The sequence below is a fragment of the Micromys minutus genome (genome assembly GCF_963924665.1).
Source record: "Micromys minutus genome assembly, chromosome: 24".
Classification (NCBI taxonomy): domain Eukaryota; kingdom Metazoa; phylum Chordata; class Mammalia; order Rodentia; family Muridae; genus Micromys; species Micromys minutus.
In genome coordinates, this window is record NC_137959.1 from 12822144 (window position 1) to 12841644 (window position 19501).

The 19501-nt window shown below is 41.9% G+C and overlaps 2 protein-coding genes across 5 annotated transcripts in view; both read left to right on the forward strand.

Moving 5' to 3' along the window:
• Nucleotides 1-1440: 1440 nt before the first annotated feature.
• CNEP1R1 (CTD nuclear envelope phosphatase 1 regulatory subunit 1) lies at nt 1441-16075 on the forward strand. 4 transcript variants are annotated; one of them, XM_080937043.1, is made up of 6 exons: nt 1441-1531; nt 2423-2494; nt 6363-6436; nt 10678-10787; nt 11459-11513; nt 14809-16075. In XM_080937043.1, the coding sequence occupies exons 1-6, from the start codon at nt 1507-1509 to the stop codon at nt 14848-14850; spliced, it is 378 nt and encodes a 125-aa protein (XP_080793169.1). In that variant the 5' UTR covers nt 1441-1506; the 3' UTR covers nt 14851-16075. The 4 variants fall into 4 exon arrangements, with proteins under 4 accessions (XP_080793169.1, XP_080793171.1, XP_080793170.1 ...); XM_080937045.1 differs by having other exon boundaries at nt 11464-11513; XM_080937044.1 differs by having other exon boundaries at nt 6393-6436.
• Nucleotides 16076-19210: 3135 nt separating this feature from the next.
• HEATR3 (HEAT repeat containing 3) overlaps nt 19211-19501 on the forward strand; it is a 30250-nt gene continuing 29959 nt past the window's right edge. The window contains exon 1 of the mRNA XM_080936861.1: nt 19211-19481. Within this exon, the coding sequence (XP_080792987.1) occupies nt 19344-19481 (138 nt within the window). The 5' untranslated portion in view covers nt 19211-19343. The remainder of the gene's footprint in view (nt 19482-19501) is intronic.

Here is a 19501-nt window from a genome sequence, read left to right on the forward strand (position 1 = left end):
AGAAGCTGACCAGGATGGTGCCACGCCTTTGATCCCAGCACTGGAGAGGCAGGCAGATAGATCTCTTTGGGTTCTAGGCTAGCTTTGTCTACAAAGTGAGTTCCAGGACAGCCAGGGTTGTTACAGAGAAAACTCGTTTGGAAAAACCCAAACCAAAAACCACACACACGCATAAACACACCTTGAAGCCAGGCGTCGCAACTCATACCCAAACACCTGAAAGGCTTAAGCAGGACTACAAGTTTGAAGCCAGAATGGACTAATGTAGCAAGTTCATGGCCAGTTTAATCTACAGGGAAAAACTCCATCTCAAAAACAAGTCGTCTTAAAAGCTTAAATGAGATAATGCATGTATAGGGTTTGGTCCAGAGAAGGTTCCCTAGTGGAAAAGTTTAGAAAGTGCTCCTGTGGTAGAGGAGTGAATAAAACAGGAGTCAGGAGCTGGTAAGAGAGTTAGGAGGGAGGTTGAAAATGAGCAAAATGCACACAAATGTTTTTTTGGGAAACATGGCCCTGCTGTTCAAAGACCTGTGTGGCTGGATTCTTTCCCGTCGTCTTAGGGCCGTCAGCTCAAATTTCCTTGCAACACTTGTAAACCTCTTTCTTTCTAATTTTCCCTAGTATCTGTTGCTTTCTCCATAGGACTACTGTTATCTGAAATCAATTGCTTACTTTCATGTTTACTACTCTCTGCAACCCTTCACTTTGAGGATTGCAATCTTATCTAGGTCATAAATGTAGTACGAGATAAACACAATACATAGCATGTCATGCAATAAATACCTCTTAAATGAATCAATGACTACCGGGAAATAAACAGGACATTTTAATCAAATGTTAATTTTGCTAACCCTGTACATATTTTTGCTATACTTACTGAGACATACTTTGCATTCTTTATGACTATATTGGATGACATGAGAAGGTAATAACCAAGAAAGAATCCTACTTTAAGGGATTGGATATCTAAAAAAGAGGATTCACAATCAAGGAAATCTATTTGGGGGGCTTCTAGTTACTTACTGCTGAACATATTTAGTTTCTCTTTAGTTCCTCGTGGGCAGGGATAGTTCGGTGATCTCTCCTTAGTAACCAGAATACTGCCCAGAAGGTAGTGGGCGCTTCTTAATCTTTGTTTTTAAGAACTAAGAAAGAAACCAAGCATAAAAATGAAGTTTGCTTGGGAAGACTGCAGTTCCTCCCCGAAGCAGAAGGCGGCGCCATAGCTATATCAGCCTGGCTGCTCGCTATTCTCGGCCCTTCCAGCTGAACGTCCAGCGCTGGGTCCCCGAAGGCGTTTCCTGAAATTAGCCAATAGAAAACTAGTTTAGTTGAGGGGGTCTGGCAAGTTTACCCAATAAACTCAACGTTTCTAGAAAATGGGCGGTGCGAAGGGGAGGGGCTGAGGGGAGCGGTTAGAGGTGGGAGTTGGCGCTGCCGGCGGGGCGGAGAGGGCGGGCTGCGATGCGGACGGGGCCGCGGCGGTGACCGGAGCTGCCGCTCGACATGAACTCGCTGGAACAGGCGGAAGGTAGAGTGTGTCGCCCTCCAGGTCCCGTCCCGAGGCTGAGGAGGTCGCGAGGGCGGTGTGACGGGGCTGCGGCTCGGGGGCACGGGGCGCAGGGTCGCGGAGGGGTGCCGCCTTCCCCCGGTTCGGGCTGGGGGCCCTTCTCATTGACGAGCCCTTGCGTGTTGTAGGGTGCGAATCCTATTTCCCGTTGGTCTGACAGCCTCACGAACCGTAATCCTAATTTCTACCTTGGCGTCTGTAATTGCCGGAATTTGGAAGTGCTCTTGGCCTTCCAAAGTTTTGTTTTAAAAAACACCTCTGTGGAAATAACACCCCACTAAATTCCGAGAGGTACGCTCTGTCATAGCACAAGGCGCAGGCTCTCTGCTGCTGGCCGGACCATCACCGGTAACACATTCGGAGGAGAGAAGGGAGTATCTTTGCTCAGCCCGTTATCTGTCTACGGAAGTCTAGTAAGCCCACACTACTTAGCCATCAATTAATGATAAGAGCTAGGGCCTGAATCGGATAATTGCAGTCAATTAGATCTCATGGATTTTGACGTTTCAACAGAAAGTTCTTGGTTCCATAGAGTTAGAATTAAGCTGGATTTTGGTCCATTTATTTGTAACTCCCCCAATTTCAGCTTTTGGCTCTGGCTGAAGTTGCTGCTGGTCTTCTTCCAGCATGCCAGTCCTGAATCTTCTAAAGGTAGACCAACCGTTTTCCAGAGATTGGAATAAAAGAAAAGTGATGTTTTTGTCCTGTACTTAAAATTGTCATCATAAGCAAACAGTGCGTGACACAGAAGTAAACTTGTGTAAGACCTGTAGCAGTTTATTGTCCTAAAAGTTCATCCTTTCAAGTTCACACTAGAAAGAGCAGGAAGAGAACTGAATTCTCTTTACCTAGACCTCAAGGCTTTCGAAAGAAGACTTACTGAATACATTCACTGCTTGCAACCTGCCACGGGACGCTGGAGAAGTAAGTTGCTGAACGCTTTCTAAGGGAAATGAAATACGGACAACAGCGTTATTCCTAAGTAGGAGGACTCCCTGTCATTTCAAACTTCTGATAGTAAATCCTTGTTTTACTAGGCTATAAAATTTCTTAGTTTAGACAACTTTGAAATGTATTGTTAGCACTGTTGGCGATGTAACACAGAAAGGCAAGATGACTCTAGTGGATGCAGTTCCAGCCTGTATACCTTAGTTGCATCCTCAGAAGCCATTTAAAGGGGGAAGGAGAGGGCAGATTCCACAAAATTCTCTTCCCACCTTCACATTTGTGCTGAGCTCTGGCAAACATGCCTGTACGTATCATGAAGCTACACACACAGTAAATAATATTTTTTAAAGAAAAAAATTATAACTAGCTACCACAAAAGGACAGACTATTTTATATGAATTTTTATATTTCTATGAAAATGCGTATTTTAAAATTTTAAGTGCACGCCTTGGTGCCTGCAGAGTCCAGAAGAGGGAACCATATGCCCTACAACTGGAGTTGCTAGTGATTGTAAGCCAATGTGTGGGTGCTGGGGACTGAGCCCAGGTTCTGTGCAAGAACAAGTGCTCTTAACTTCTGAGCTGCCCCTCCCCCATATTATTTCTATTTTATTTCATGTGTGTGGGTATTTTGCTTGCATATATGATTGTGCACTATGTAGGTTCAGTCCCCAAAAAGAGTCTCTAGGACCGGAGTTACAGAGGACTGTAAATTGCTATGTGGGTACTGGGAATTGAACCCAGGGCTTCTAAAAGAGCAGCCAGTGTTCTTAACTGTTGAGCCATTTCTCCAGCCTCAAGATACATATTTTTTTATTAAATATTATAACTTTCATTAAAAACACAGTAAAATTTTTAATGCTGTGTGGGCTCTAGATTCAGTGAGCTATCCTGTTTTATAAAATAAGTTACACGTTGGCTTCTGGCTACTCATACACATGCACAGTGTAAATACACACATGAACGTGTACACACACACACACACAGACACACACACATTCCCCAAGGGAACACAATATGCCTACAAGCTTTCTAAATACAATTTTATTAATAAAACAGTTTGGAGCTGGAGTGGTGGCTTGGTGAATTCCAAGTGCATACTGGTCTTGTCTAAGACACAGATTCAGTCCCCAGCTTTGTGTCAGCCACCTGTAATTCCAGCTCCAGGCTGTCTGACACCCTCGTCTAGATTCTGCAGACATGTTTATAAACCCCTATGATTACACACATATAAATATACATGATTTAAAATAATAAATCTTTTTTGAAAAAATAATCGTGACTTGTGATGACTCAATGGTAGAGCATATGCTTAGCAGGCACAAAGCTCTTGATTATTTTAAAAAGCATTTGGTTATATAAAGGTATGCTGTAGGGCTGGAGAGACAGGTAGTAAGAGTGCTTACTACTGTTCTTGCAGAAGACGAGAGTTTGGTTCTCAGTACCCGTGTGGTGGCTCAGTCTTCTGACCTCTTCAGGCTCTGCTACGTATACACCATACATGCAGATTCATACAGATAGATTTACATCGACAAGGGTTATGACATTTTCTGTAGTTTTTTAAAAATCGTGTGTTTATTGTGTGCATAGGTGCATGCATGCAGGCTCACTTACACACAGCCCATGTTGAAGTCAGAGCACCGCTTGTGGGAGTCGGTTCTCTTCATCTGCCTATGGGTCTTGGCAATCAAATCCAGCTTGTTGGCCAGCGTGGTTACCAGATGCGCCATCTCAGTGACCTCCTTAGTTGGACTTTAATACAGCATGGTGGTGGACTTTGAAGCCTGATCAGAAAAGATTTTTGCCTTCCTACTACTGCCTATTCCTAAGTATTACGAAGGTCGAAAAGTACAATTTGAATGAATTCTGGTTACTGCTCCCAGGAAGGAACATGGTGGGAAATGTCAACTGTACTGAGACCAAGTACTGCCTTGCTCAGGCCGGCCTCTAATTCCTAGTTCAAGTGATCCTCCTACCTCTGCTTCTCCAGCTGTTGGAACCACAGGTGTAGTAGACCTCTCAGCTTTGGTCTAGGTAGATGGACTACTGAGATTTAGTTCCTGCCTGTAAGTAGTCTGGATGTAACCTATATTTCAGTGCTGGGACTAAGATCCAGGGTCTTACATTTGCTAGACATGTTCTCTGTGAACCACAGAGACAACACAGGTGTGGTATTTTTGGTTTTGAGGTTTTTTTGTTAATTTTTTTAGATGTTTATTAATGTGTATGAGTGTTTTGCTTATATGTATGTCTGTGAACCACATATGCAACTGGTGTCTGAGGTAATGGTGAGCCTCCATGTGGGTGCTGGGTATCAAACCCAGGTCCTTTATAACAAGTGCTCTTGACCCCTGAGCAAGTCTCCAGCCCTGTATTTTTGGGATTTAATTTTTATATTTATCTTAATCTGTATGAACATTTTGCCTGCATGTGTGTATATGCACCACCATGTGCAAGCCTAGTACCCAAGGAGGGCAGAAGAGGGTGCTGGACCTTCTAGAACTGGAGTAGAGGACAGTTGTGAGTCACCTGGTACTGAGGGCTGAGCCCAGGTCCTCTGCAGTAGTAGCAGGTGCTCTTACCTACTGGGCCAGCCCAGCCCTGTGTGGACATGCTTTATTTCAAGGTTTGATTCAGGCTGAAGACTAAAAGAACCATACTGAAGTTAGGGAGCTAAACTTTTAAATGATTTTTATTAGTTTTCTTTGTGAAGCTGTAGCCACCTTTGATGTTTTGTTTGGTCAGATTCATCTGTAGTGATTTTACTGTTCTTGTTTAGAAAGAAGTTGCTCCCAAACCATTGCTAGAAAACCTTTTAAAATCCGTGTAATGCTGCCCTGTCTTTTAAAACATCATATGATGAACACACTTTATTTTCCATGTGCTTCATGCACGTGCCATCAGCCTGGCTAGTGTACCAGTCAATAAAAGCATGTGTATGAGATTCTTTATGTCATTTTATATAAAAGTACCTATGTAATATAATATGTTTATTTCTGGAAATACGGAATATGGGATTGAGTTTAACTTGTTCGTAGCTGAGAAGATAATTTTGGTTCTATTTAATACCTAATGAGGCATTTATTTAAATACCTAAAATGATTTTTTTTTACTACCTCTATCTCTAGAAATCCCAGGTGGTTAAGATTTTACTGTGTTTCTGTTCTCTGAGAATGGTCTTCCCACTGTAAATCTATGAAGCATAACTGAAATAAAAGAACTGTCTTTAGCTGCAGAGCATTAGCTAAATGCTGGTGTCCTTTCATTCTTTTTCTTCAATTTATTTATAATCTATTTAGATTAGGTGGGGTGGGTTGGCAGGATGGCTCAGCAGGTAAAGGTATTGTCTGATTACTTGAGTTCAGTCCCCAGAGCCATCAGCCATCTGGTGTAGGAGAGAACCAGCTCCCACAGGTACCTCTGATCTTCACATGACATGCACATGTGAACATGTAGAACACACACGTAGAAAGGCTTAGTGGGGCAAACTGTCTGGGTTCTATATTAGCCCTTAAGTGTTTTCACTCATTGGTGTGCTCCTCGGACTCCACCCTCACCCACCCTGACCTTTCTTTGTCTAACCCAGCAGCAGTAGTCTGCATGGTACAGCCCTCAGTCACTGTGGGCCGCTGTGTGGTTCAGAAAGAAGCCTTTGTGTGTTTACATTAAAAAACCCACAAGGGACTTGTGTTTATGTGCATCCCTTAAATGGCAGGTCTGGCTCTTGATCCACTTTGATGAAGGGCTTCGGTCTTGGCTGTGTCTCTTGGGCCCCCGCTGGAAGTGGGATCAAGACATGAAGGGGGGTGGTGTATGCTCACTAATTTGTGTTTATCTCTCACCAGTGCTTCTCATAGTGGTGTCTGTCTGTACAGCTACTGGTGCCTGGAACTGGCTAATAGATCCTGAGACACAAAAGGTAGAAACTTTGTTTTAAAGTCTTTAGCAGATTAAATGACATACTGGATGTAGTGGTGCTAATTATGAAACTTGCCGAGCTACCTGTAGCTGCTGCTACTGACGTCAGTCCTTATATTAACAGCACGCTCTGTAACCATTTGCTTAAGGAAAGCTCTAGTTGGCTGGTGTGAGTTACTTAGCTTTATAAGGGAAAGGATTAAGAAAATCTACTCTGTCCATTATTTCTTAAGTAGGTTTTGAATTTTTCTGTTTCCACATGAACATTCTTTTTCTTCGGTTTTGTCCATCTCCAGTCATTAGTGCCAGCAGTTTGAAAACTGCAATTCAGTGATTTACCTATTGATGCCTTTCTTCATTCCAGAAAGCATTTGAGATGACATGTCAAAAAAACAAACAAGCAAACAAACAAACAAACAAACCAATATAACTGATAAACACTGATAAGTTGATAAACATTAAACCAAGTGGCCAAATTCAGGAAGGAAACCAAGTCACCCATTTCTAGGCCATGTACCTCAGTGAAGTTGACAGAATTGAGTTATAAATTGATCTCCAAGTGACCTGATCCACAGAGTCACAGTTAATTTTTTGTGTTTTTGTTGTCATTGAAGAGAATAGGGGCTAACCTCTTGAGTTAGCAAAGCTTTTCTCTTTCTGCATTAGTCCTTCCACATTTCCTGTATGGAATTTAATATAGGAAACACTGAGAGGCCTCCCACTGGGCACTGTAGGAGCTGTACTAGACCAAATGCAATATCAAATTTCATAATGTTAGTTCTTGAAGGATTATTTGATGAAAGCTGATAAAGTGTTTCTCAAGTTTCTATCACTTTCTCCTAGTGCCTTAATTTAAAGCTCAGTCTTTTTTTATTAGAAAACCTGCAGACTTAGGTTTTTCTTTTTTGTTCTTTTTTCTTTTTATGTGGTTCCTTTTCACTTTCCTTTTATTTTCTTTCTTCAAGACAGGGTGTCTCTGTAGTCCTAGCTGTCCTAGAACTTGCTGTGTAGTCCAAGCTAGCCTCAAACTCACAGAGATGCACCTGCCTCTACTTTCACCTCCCAAATGTTGGGATTAGAGGCACGTGCCAACACACCCAGCGACTCTCCCAAGCTGTTTAGTTCAGTCTCATAATTTTCAAAAATGTTAAAAATAAGCCCTCTCTTTTAAAGTTATAACTGAGTCAACTACATCTGTTACTCTTTTTGTGTTATACAGAGGGAAGCCTAAGTAAGAATGCTCTAGTCATCCTAGACGGTGGCAGTTCTGACAGCCAGGGGCGCTGTTGGCATGTAGCCTTCCTGATTGTCCACTAAAGGGGAGATAGAAAAGGGCAGGAAACAGGGGAGGTTGGTGTTGGAGTTTTATGTTAATGAAGGGGTTTTAGTGCACACAGATAACTCTCCTGTGAGTTCATTTATAGACTCTGATCTGAAGGCTATACTTGGTACTCATCTGTAGGGGAGAGGTGGAAGGAGGCTGGCAAGAAGATTGAAAAGTTCTGTCTTGGGAAATGAGTCTACTTCTAATTGAGAAAAATATAAGCTGATTTCAGCTAGTTGAGGTCTTAATAAATGAAGAATTAAATGTAATCGGAAATAGGCCCAAAACTATGTAGTTAATGTAATTTTTTAAATTAGGTGAGAAGATAGCTGTTAGCCTTAGGGTTGGCTCTTTTTACTTCAGTATTTAATAACCCCAAACCTGAGGAGAGTTCTAACCAGCAATTGTGTCTGAAGCGAAAGGTGTGAATACAAAAACCAGGGAGAGAGAGGATATTACAAACTCCTGAAAGAAGAAGACTACTGTTTCGATGTCAGTGATTGTTGCCATGGAGGGAAGGAGGAGGGAAGGAGGCTAGAACAGCTGACCTAATTAAAATAAAACAGCCAGGGGTGGTGGTGCGGTCCTGTAATCTTGGCATCATGGCAGACTGAACCAGAGGTTTAAGACACAGGCCAGCTTGGGCTACATGGTATGGCATTGTTGCTAAATAACAACAGGGGGGAAAAAAGCCAAACAGCTTTAGAATATTAAATATTGGGCTTAAAGAGGCAGCTCAGTGGGTAGAGTGCCTACTATGTAAGCACGAAGACCTGAGATCATAACTCTGACAACCATGGAAAAGCCACAGTCACAGTCTGTGTCTGTGACCCTGGTACTAGGGAGCACAGGGTTGGCACTACAGGAGGATCTCAGGGGTTGGCTAGTTGGCCTTTTAGCCTTATCAGTGAACTTAGGTTCAGTGAGAGAGCTTGTCTTAAAACATAAGGTGAAGGGTGATGGAGGAAGACTCCTGTGACAGCTGGTGGCCTCCACACATATAAGCAAGTTCACACACATAGACTGTACACATATGCACACATAAAATACAAAGTACTTTATGTGCTAACATTGTATAGACACATAGCCATCCATCTTGAAGTCAAACCTCAGATTTTCAGTCAGGCATGGTGGCACACCCTTTAATGCCAGCACTTGGGAGACAGAGGAGATGAACCTCTGAATTTGAGGTCACCCTGATTCACAGAGTGAGTTCTAGAAGAACTAGGGACACATAGAGGAACCTTGTCAACAAAAACAAAATAGAAAAAGACCTCAGATTTTCTTAAATTACACTTATTAAAGATGAGGGGGGTGGGGACTCAGTTTGGCACTTTTGTGGGGGTCAGGGGACAGCTCGGATTTGGTAGCTCTCTTCTACTATGTGGGTCCTGAGGATTGAGTTAAGTTGTCAGGCTTGCTGGCAAGCACTTCACCTAGCCAACCGTCTTGCAGCCAGTAAACCTCAGAGATTGTAAACCCTGTCTCATAAAACAGAGAGCAGAGAAAGATCTCTGGGGTTTAGTTTGTCTTTAGCATCACCTTATCTCAGGACTATTTCCTTCCTAGTGTTTTCAGTCTTGTTCTTTAATTCAGCTTTATTGAATCATATGCCTAGTGCTTTTCTTTGACTTGAATGTGTGTGTGTGTGTGTGTGTGTGTGTGTTTAGCTTGTGTGTTTCCCTCAAGTGCTTCTTCTGTGTGGTTATCAGTCCATTTGCTTTCTTTTTCTAGACATCCTAAATGTTTCTTTTCCTTCTTGGTCGTTTTTATTTCCTAGCCTTCTGCCTTGGGTGCTCTTCTTGTTCCAAGAATGGATCCTGGTGGACTCTTGTCCCTTCTACATAGTCTTAGAGTTGTGTGTTTCCTACTTTCCTGCAGCCATTTCATTATGTCCAGATCTAAATGAAGCCATTTCTCTCTCCTGAGTTCTAGTTCTTTACAGGAACCTATGAACCAGTTCCCACCTCAGTGACCTGTGGCCATGAGAATTGGAGCAGCTTAAAAGTCAACTTCAGTTTTTAAACTGTCATAGTTTTTACTTCATCGTTTTTATTCAAATAGATTTAAAAACAGCTTTTTTATTTCAAATAAATTTCATTTATTTCAAGCAAAGGTGGTAGGGAAGCTGTAAAAATTAAGCTAACAAGGAAGGTTGTTTATGGGTAGAGGATAGAGCAGGAGAGGAAGATTAGTTAGTGTGCGACCAGGTTATGAATGACAGAGCAGGTCCAATTCTCTTAAGGAAGCTTCTGTTGGTTGGTTTTAATTTTGTGAAACAATGTCTCACCATGCAGCTATTCTAGAACTACCTATTTAGACCAGGCTGGCCTTGAACTCGTAGAGACCCACGTTCCTCTACCTCGTGTTTTAGAAATTAAAGGTGTGTACCTTGAGGAAGCTTTTTGATGGGGAAATAAGCTAATGGAATTTAATCTGTGTTTTCCTTGAGACTGAAGGCCATTCCTACTTCTTTAATCCCACAGAGGCAGGTGATCCCTGAGTTCATGGCCAGCTTGTTCTACAGAAGTGAATCCAGACAGCCAGGGCTACACAGAGGCTACTCCCTTTCTTGTGTGTTCGTTCTCTCTCTCTCTCTCTCTCTCTCTCTCTCTCTCTCTCTCTCTCTCTGTCTGTCTCTCTGTCTCTCTCTCTCTCTCTGTCTCTCTTTCTATGTGTGTGTGTGTATGTGTGAACTTGAAATGGTTTAGAGTTTGGCATGAATGACAAATGCTGTTATCTTACCATACTAAAAAGATAAGGTCTGAGTTTTGTTTCCGAAGCACAAAGAGAACTGGAGTAGTTGGAAGTCTTCATGCCCTGGTAGTTTAGATGATAGAAACATTCCACATTTCTGTATAGTCGGGGAGGTGGGAATCAATGTCCTAAGACTTTATATCTGCACTTTTCTTTTACAGGTGTCCTTTTTCACGTCATTATGGAACCATCCATTTTTCACCATTAGCTGTATAACTCTAATAGGCTTGTTCTTTGCTGGAATACACAAAAGAGTAGTCGCGCCATCAATGTATCCTTTACCACGAGTTGAATTTTGTTCTCAGAACTAAGCTGAAGAACCACAGGTAGCTATGAATATCTTATAAGGGATGGATAATTACAAGACAATTTGTCTTATCTAGGCGGGCAGTTTATATCAGTATCAGTTGACCCTGAGTTCATTGTGTGGACGTTTTGTGGGGTGAGAATTTACTGATATGAATCTGATTGATAAATTACAAACCTTCAGAGTTCTGATTTTACCGGGTTACGGGGATTTGTGACTGCTAACCAGAGAGTGGATGGTTGGGAATGTGAGCAGAATCCACACAAGAGAATCATGAGATGGGTAGTTTAGAGGTTTCAGACCATGATTGGCTGGCCCAGTTGTTTTAGCACATCATGGCAGGGAACATGGGGTAAAACAAAGCCACTCATCTCATGGTGGCAGAAGACAGTGAAGGGTTCAGGAACAAGATATGCCTTTCAAAGCCACTCCTCAGTGAACTGTATCCTCTGACTAAGTCCGAGCCCCTGGCTGTGAGTGTACCTGTGGCCTCCTTGTTACTCAGTTACTTCAGTATATCAATGGCTGGGAGCCAAGCCTTTAACACTTGAGCCTTTTGGGGCAACATTTCATGCCTAAACCATAACAGAAGCTTGACTTTCATTGGCAATTTTCCTTTGACCACATTGGCTCAGTATAGCTGCTCGATGTCGAACGGTATTAGCAGAATACAATATGTCTTGTGATGACGTAAGTATTTTTTCATTAGAATAAATAAACCTGCAGCCTGGTATGGTTGCTGACATCTATAATCTCTACTCTTGGAAGGCAAGAGGATCATTTCAAGTTCAAGGCCACCATGATCTACATAGACTCTTTCAAAGAAACAAAAATGGGGAGGGAGTACTGACATGTTTAGTTTTAGGAAAACAGACCTTTGGGTCCTTTAGGTCATGGTGGCACACAGCTGTAACTTCAGCACTGGGGAACTGAAGCGAGAGTCAAGAGTGTGAAGGCAGAGCCTGAGCTGGCAGAATGCATAACATCTGGGAAGCCTGGGGTTTGATCTTCAGCACCACAGGAAATCAGGCATGATGGCTGACATCAATAATTCCAGCACTTGAGAGGTGGAAGCAGGAAGATCAAAATTCAAGGCTCTTAGCAGTATACAAGGTAGCCTGAAGATAAAAAAATACTGACTGAAAAAAGCAGGAAAGGGGTTAAGGCCAGCCTGGGCTCCATAGCAATACCTTGTCTGAACAAAATAAGACTACACTGAAATCTTTTAGCCAGTCATGTTGGCACACACCTTTGTCCCCAGCACTCAGGAGGCGGAGACAAGCCTGGCTTACATTGTAAGTTCCAGAAACAAAATACACCTTTCAGAGTCTCTCCTTGGTGACCTGTATCCTTTGACTAGGCCCCACCCTTGGCTATGAATGCACCAGTGGTTTACTCCATTGATGCCATGGTCCCCTTGTCACTCAGTTACTTTAACATGCCAGTGGCTGTGAGCCAAACCTTTAACACTTGTCCCTTTGGGACAACTACAGGTAGCAGTTCAAGACAAATTAGTAGAGTTGACAGATGAATCTTTTTCATTTTTATTATTTCTTTAAATGTTGAGACAGGGTTTTAGTTTGTAGCCAAGGCTGGCCCGAAATTCACTGTGTTATTGAAGCTGGTCTCAAACCTGCATGTCTCATGCCTTAATTTCCTGATTGATCATGTTTTTACATTTTGTTGTGTATTCTTATTATCTTCTAGTAAAGGAACATGTTGACCCAACATTAGAATTTAAGAGTCACTAATTATTGGCCATTAACCACATGCAAAGTCCCAGGCTCATTTTTCTACCCAAATTATCTCAGTTGAAGTCTTTGCTATGGCTAGCTGCATACTGGTTGCGTTGTAAATTAACCTCCTATCTGACATACAGTTGTTTTTCCATCCTTCATACTGTGTGTGTTTGTTTCCCACTAGAGTTAAATTGCACTGTGGTAGAAGCTGCTTTGTGTGGTTTATTACTAAATCTTTCAGCACTTCACATGGTCCCTGGCACACAGTAGACACCCAGACAATAGTTTCTGACACATCTGTGTAAATGCTTCAGCCCAAATCTAGCTTCTTTCAGATAAACCCTTAAAAAGAAAAGTTTGGATTATATGGTATTTACTTCAATATTACTGTTACAACTTAGTTTTTGTATATGTGGCTCAGTTCTACAAAACATTTTTTAGTTAGGTGGTGGTGGCACTAGGGAGGCAGAGACAGGCAGATCTCTTAGTTTGAGGGCAGTCTGGTCTACAGAGCAAGTTCCAGGACAGCCAGGGTTACACATAGAGAAGCCATGTCTCAAAAAACAAAAACAAAACAACAACAACAAAAAAAACCAAAGTATTTCACTGAATAATGTTAATAATATTACCTAATATTAATACCCCAAAATAGAATTTTCTGACCACTAGAAGTATGGGAGTATTAATATATCTGTTGGGTTTTTTATTATTATTATTTTAAATTTTATGGGCATTAGTGTTTCGCCTGCGTGTATGTCTGTTTGAAGATGTTGGATTTCTCGAACTGGAATTACAGACAGTTGTAAGCTGCCCTGTGGGTGCTGGAAGAACAGGAGCCAGTGCTCTTAACCATTTCTCCAGCCCCCAGGATTTATTTTTATGTGTACAGGTATTTTGCCTGTGTAGTTGTCTGTGCACAATGTACCTGGAACTAGAGTAGTTGTGAGCCATCATGTTGGCTCTTTTTTTGTTGTTCTTGTTTGTTTGCTTTTCAAGACAGGGTTTCTCTGTGTAACAACCTTGGCTGTCCTCAATTTGTAAACCAGGCTGACCTCAAACTCAGATCCTCCTGCCTCTTCTCTGAAGTGTAAGGATTAAAGTCATGCACCATCTCAGCCAGCAGCCATGCTTGCTCTAACTGCTGAGCAGCATCTTCAGCTTCTTAGTCTAAGTTTTTGTTTGTTTTTCAAAACAGTGTTTCTCTTTCTAGCCCAGGCAGTCCTGGAACATACTCTATAGAACATGCTTGCCTTGAACCTGGAGCTCTGACTGCCTCTGCCTCCCAAGTGCTGGGATCAAAGGCATGTGCCACCACCACCCAGCCCTTTAGTTTACTCTTTAACTTAAGGAAATAAAAACTTGATATGGAAAGAAGCATTTTGTCCAAAAAAAAATTTATGTATTATAAATAAAATTTAGTTCAATAAAATATATAAATCACTACACTTCAGAGGTAGAGCCAAGTGGATCTCTGTGGGTTCAAGGCCAGTCCAGGTCAGTTAGGCTATATAATGAAACCTGTCTCAAAAACAAACAAACAAACAAACAAAAATACACCAACTCTATAAATGTTGCAGTTTCTATTTAGTGTATTTTTTCCTTTTAATGCCTTCACACTCTCCCTTTTTTAGTATTTTTCTCAACATTTCCTGTGTTCCATTTCAAGTACTCACCTGCATAAGGCTAGCAGCCTAACTGGACAATGTCACCATGAAGCATTTGACAATCATTACAAATATCAGGACAAGTGTGGATGTTGCTAGGTGTAGTATAGTGTTAATCCCAACACTTGCGAGTCAGGGGAGATCAGAGGACAACTCAATAGGAATCATTTGTCTCCTTCCACATTTGGGCCCTAGAGATTGAACTAAGGTCAGACTTGTCAGTAGGACCTTCTTCTGAATGAGCCATCTCACTGGTTCCACCAAATACCCATTTTAATGTTTTTATCTTTTTATTGATCGATGGGTGGTTAGGTGGGTGGGTGGTTAGGTGGATGGATGGAGGGGTGTGTGTGTGTGTGTGTGTGTGTGTGTGTACTCATGAGAAAGAGAAAGCTATGGGGTAGTTAGTTCTTTGCTTCTATCTTACTGGTTTTTGGGCTGAACTCCGGTTATCAACCTTGGCAACAAACGCCTTTTCCTGATAGACCATAGTCCTAAAATGCCTTTAAAAGTTCATAAATAACTGTTGGTATTTTAAATAGAATTGTGAACTGACTTCTCTTTTCATTTTCTTTTCTACAGACAGGAAAGCTAATTTTGAAACCTAGACCTCATGTTCAATGACAGCCTGCACTATTGCTAGGGAACCTAAAGCAGTCTTTCCTCAAGTCAGTGATACAGCAAAATGCCATGAAGCGTTCCTTTTGGAGTTGGACATGTGACGGTTTAGCAGCTCTGACAAGAAGCGTGCAATATTTGCCCGGATGGTTGATGCTGCTGGCTGAGCTCTCAGCACCGCAGCACCTTTGGTGACCTGTGTTCAGTATTAGTGTCCCGTCAGCACTTCAGCCCCTGCACAGAACTCTGCAGACGACGTATGTGTGTATTACTAACTTCAACTTAGAAACCAAACCTCGTCAGTTTTTATAATGTATTTTTGCAAACTACTGTAAATAGCAAATCAATGCCAATGTTAAACCAAGAGAAAAACGTTTGGACTTTGTTCTCCTGCACCAGTATTTCAAGAACCATCTGCTTGACATCTCCACAGCTCCTTAAACTGGCTATGACGTGTGCCTTTCATTCTTAACGCCTCTTTCCATTGCGCTGCAGGAAAAACATCAGACTCCACTTAGACTGAGCAAATCTCATCTCCATTATGTTGAAATTTTATAGATGTTTCGACAGTTTTTGTTAAGCCCGATATTGGATTCTGACAACTATTACATTTTCCAGTAAATTGTTTTCATTTAACACTAAATTACTTTTTAAAAAAAAATTAAAAAAAAAAAAATTCCCCAAAGTCTTCTGAATGTACAAGTTAAAAAATTATGTATTGTCTGGGAATTTGATGGTCCTTATTTTAGGTGACTGGATTTTATGCTGTGGTAGACGTGTTACACTAGTACCGCCCTGGTGCAGCTGATGGGCCCAGTCCGTTACCAGTAACACAGACCCACACCACAAACAAACCAGAGCTGCAGCTCTCACTGCTGGAGAGTGTTGGTGGCATACTGTGTATGCACAACAGCCACGTGTACTACAGTCACCCTTGAATGAAACTGTTGGGATTGCTATAAATGCTATAAAGTACTAGAGGTGCCTTTTACCTGTTTATTAGAAGATTTTGAAAAGGTTAAATTATTTCATGAGTAATATTTTAAATTTCATCCAACATTAAACTAAATTGAATAATAGGGCAAAAACATTTAACAAAGCTGCCATTCATCACATCTTGACTTTCTTGTGTATAAAATTGCATTCTCTGAATTGCAGCAATAAAACCCTCTGCTTCTAAGAACTCATTAAGAGGGTATTCTATATGTTCTGCATTGTTTCATTTTCTGTAAATTTTGTAGGTAAATATGTGAATAAAAATAAATACTTTATATATAACTAGTGGTTAGAGATTTTCTTTGGTTTATTGTGTCTGGAACTAGAAAAAAATGTGAACATACTCTATGTATCAGATACAAGCTAATTCCAAATTAGATATTTTACTTGAGTTTTAGCTTTATGTGTATGAGAGTTCTTTCTTCATGTATATCTGGGTATCAGTTGTGTTTCTAGGGCCTGTGCAAGTAGGAAAGGAACATCAGATCCCCTGGAATTGAGTTCTAGATGGAAATGAGCCACCAGGTGGGAACCAGGAATTGAACCCCAAACCTCTGCAGGAACATCCAGTGCTCTTACTGCTCTCCCACTGAGCTATCTCCAGCTCTTATTTTATTCTAATTTTCTCTTGTAAACCAAACACAGTAGCAGGTATGGCAGTTCTAGACTCTTAGCCTTCCTCGTGCCTCATTCGTGGTCTAATAGTGATTGGCGTTTACTCAGGAAACATGGGATTTTGTTACATTGCTCTTACAGACTTTGGGAATTTCCTCCAAGATTATAAAGTCAAAGAAGATTTTTAAGGCCCTTAGTATTATGGCTGGGGACTCTTTTGAGTATTTTATTAGAACCTGGCTCTTCTCCCCTAGAAGAGAAATAACTGGATGTACATGTAAACCTGGCCTCTGTGCTCTGCAAGAGTGCTGAGCCATCTCTCCAGTTCCAGGATAATTATTCTTTTGGTTGGTTTGTTATTTTTCAAGATGGGGTCTCACTATGTAGCACTGGCTGTCCTAGAGTTCACTATGTAGACCAGGTTGGCCTTGAACTCAGATCCTCCTGCCTCTACCTCCCAAGTGCTGAAATTGAAGGATGTGTGCCACTACACCCAGCCACGATAATTATTTAAAGTGCACATCTACAGTAACTTTGTTAAGAGCAGCCTAGAGCTCCAGTGATCTGTAAAACTCATGATATCAGGACCAGGGTATAGCTATTCTATCTAGCTCCTCAGGCATAGCAAGTAGGCACGTTCATATGAGAAGATAGACTTGCTCATGAATGGAAGATGTGGAGTGGACTGGGGAGCAGACCATGTAACAGCAACTTTTTCAGAGCTGGCAGCATTTACATAACCACCCCACCTGCCTTCGTAAAGTGAGAAGTGAATGAGAGTGAAAGCAATGCCAATCCAGACTCTGTCCAGACGGAGCTCAACACAACTTACCTTTCAAAAGCAAGTTTCTTGAAACAATCAAAATGGTTCTCACTCTTTTGATGTTATGCAAACTTTAAAATCTTTGTGAATAGAGAAGCCTCTCCTTGATCATACAATCTTAGCGGTGAACCTGGAACCAGAGGAGTGTCCTGGCTTTTTTTTTTTTTTTTTTTTTTTTCCAGATGACTACTTAATCACAGTGTAGAGCAGTGAGAAACAGGGTAATAACAGGTTAAGGGAGCAGAACCTTATTCCACACTGCTAATACAGACTATCAATGCACCTTCTCCACAAGGAACTCCCAGGCTAGCAGAGGTAGCATATAGGGATAGCTTTTCTGTTTGCACATTTTGGAAACTCTGGTGCTGGAACACAGGACCTGACACTTGCTAGGCAATCACCCATTTGCTGAGGCTCTTCCTGCACACATTTGATGACAGTTATTATGGACAATTCAAAGATCCTGCCACACAAAATACATGGAGGACCCATGGTAATGTGTCTGCTGTGACAGCAAGGAGAATGAGAACAGACCAGGCCCCATAAAATGGGCCTTTTAAAAGATATCTTCCATCTCTCCAGGATACATCCCTACCTATAACAAAAGGATCTTTAAGATCTGAAGGGCTGGAGAGATGGCTCAGAGGTTAAGAGCACTGACTGCTATTCCAGAGGTCCTGGTTCAATTCTCAGCAACCACATGGTGGCTCATAACCATCTGTAAAGCGATCTGATGCTCTCTTCTGGTATCTCTGAAGACAACTACAGTGTATCCATATACCTAAAATAAATAAATCTTTTTTAAAAAGTTGTGCCAAAGAAACTTTAAAAAAAAAAAAAAAAAAGGATCTGAAAATGCCCCAGGTAATGGCCAAATGATCCCAGGGACACAGTAAACTTAAGCTATCCGGTTGCCCAGGCCTAAGACTAGTCCAAGAGAGCTCCAGGAAGACTGAGGAGGCTCGATGGTTTATAAAGAAGGTGCTGGTAGCATGGAACAGAATGCCATGAAGTCAAAATCTGAAGTGGATTTCACAATTACATGACTCCATCGAAAGTTTTATAGAAAATATATTTCAGAGTCTCTTTCAGGAAGGCTATATTACAGACGGACAACAGATGTCTGGAAAAACAACAGGTGACCTTAAAAAAAGAAAAAGGATGAAATGACTCAGCAAGTAAACGCATTTGCCATGCAAACCCGAAAATGGGAGGTTTTAAAAAAGATTTATTTATTTTATGTGAGTACACTCTAGCTCTTTTCAGACACACCAGAAGAGGGCATTTGATCCCATTACAGACGGTTGTGAGCCACCATGTGGTTGCTGGGAATTGAATTCAGGAGCTTTGGAAGAGCAGTCAGTGTTCTTAACCACTGAGCCATCTCTCCAGCTCAGAAATTGGAGTTTGATTCCTGGAACTCATGCAAAGGTTGATGGAAAGAACCGATTCCTCAAAGGAATCTTCTGATCTCCACCCGAATGAGGTGGCATGTGTACCTACACATACATCACACATACGTCTTAAGTTTTGTTAGACTAATATTTTATGAGAAACATCTTTTATATTTATGTTACGTTTGTCTCAGTCCTTAACACAGTGAAATAAACTGGCTAAAAGTCACTAAGCTCCTTCTCAAACTGTCCATCACCTATGGGTTGCTGGGGAATGGCTCCTAAGAATGGTAAAGAAAGTGCTGGGATTAAAGTCAAGAGCCATCACCATCTGGCCGAATTTGTCTTTTGTACTGTTGAATTTCTGTAAAAGACTTGCATTTGTACGATGGAAATGAGGTGGGTGTGTTAACATTCCCAGGAAAACCAAGGGCTCCACCCACTGTCAGGGATGGCTCCGCCCACACCACATTACACGCACGCGCACTCCCTGCTCCTGCCCTCCGCGCAAGCGCGCTGCTTTTCCATGTGTGCTCAGGCCGTCATATCGGACCAGCTGAAGAGAGACGCAAAGTAACGTCAGAGACTAAAAGTCGCCACGGGCCCAGCAGGCCCCATCGACTGCTTCTACAGTGTTCCTCTTCAGACCTGTTACCGCGGCCTCCGTCGCCATGGGTAAGAGTCGGACGAAGCGCTTCAAGCGACCTCAGTTCTCCCCTGTAGGTAGCTGTCAGGCCGAGGCGGCAGCAGCGGCGAACGGGACTGGGGACGAGGAGGACGACGGGCCCGCGGCCGAGCTTCTGGAGAAGGTGGGACAAGGGCTTGGCCA

Coding starts and splice junctions, on each gene's coding strand:
- CNEP1R1 (XM_080937043.1), top strand. CDS start 1,507: ATGAACTCGCTGGAACAGGCGGAAG. Junction 1,532..2,422: donor CTCGCTGGAACAGGCGGAAG/GTAGAGTGTGTC, acceptor CTCTTTACCTAG/ACCTCAAGGCTTTCGAAAGA. Junction 6,437..10,677: donor TAGATCCTGAGACACAAAAG/GTAGAAACTTTG, acceptor TTTCTTTTACAG/GTGTCCTTTTTCACGTCATT.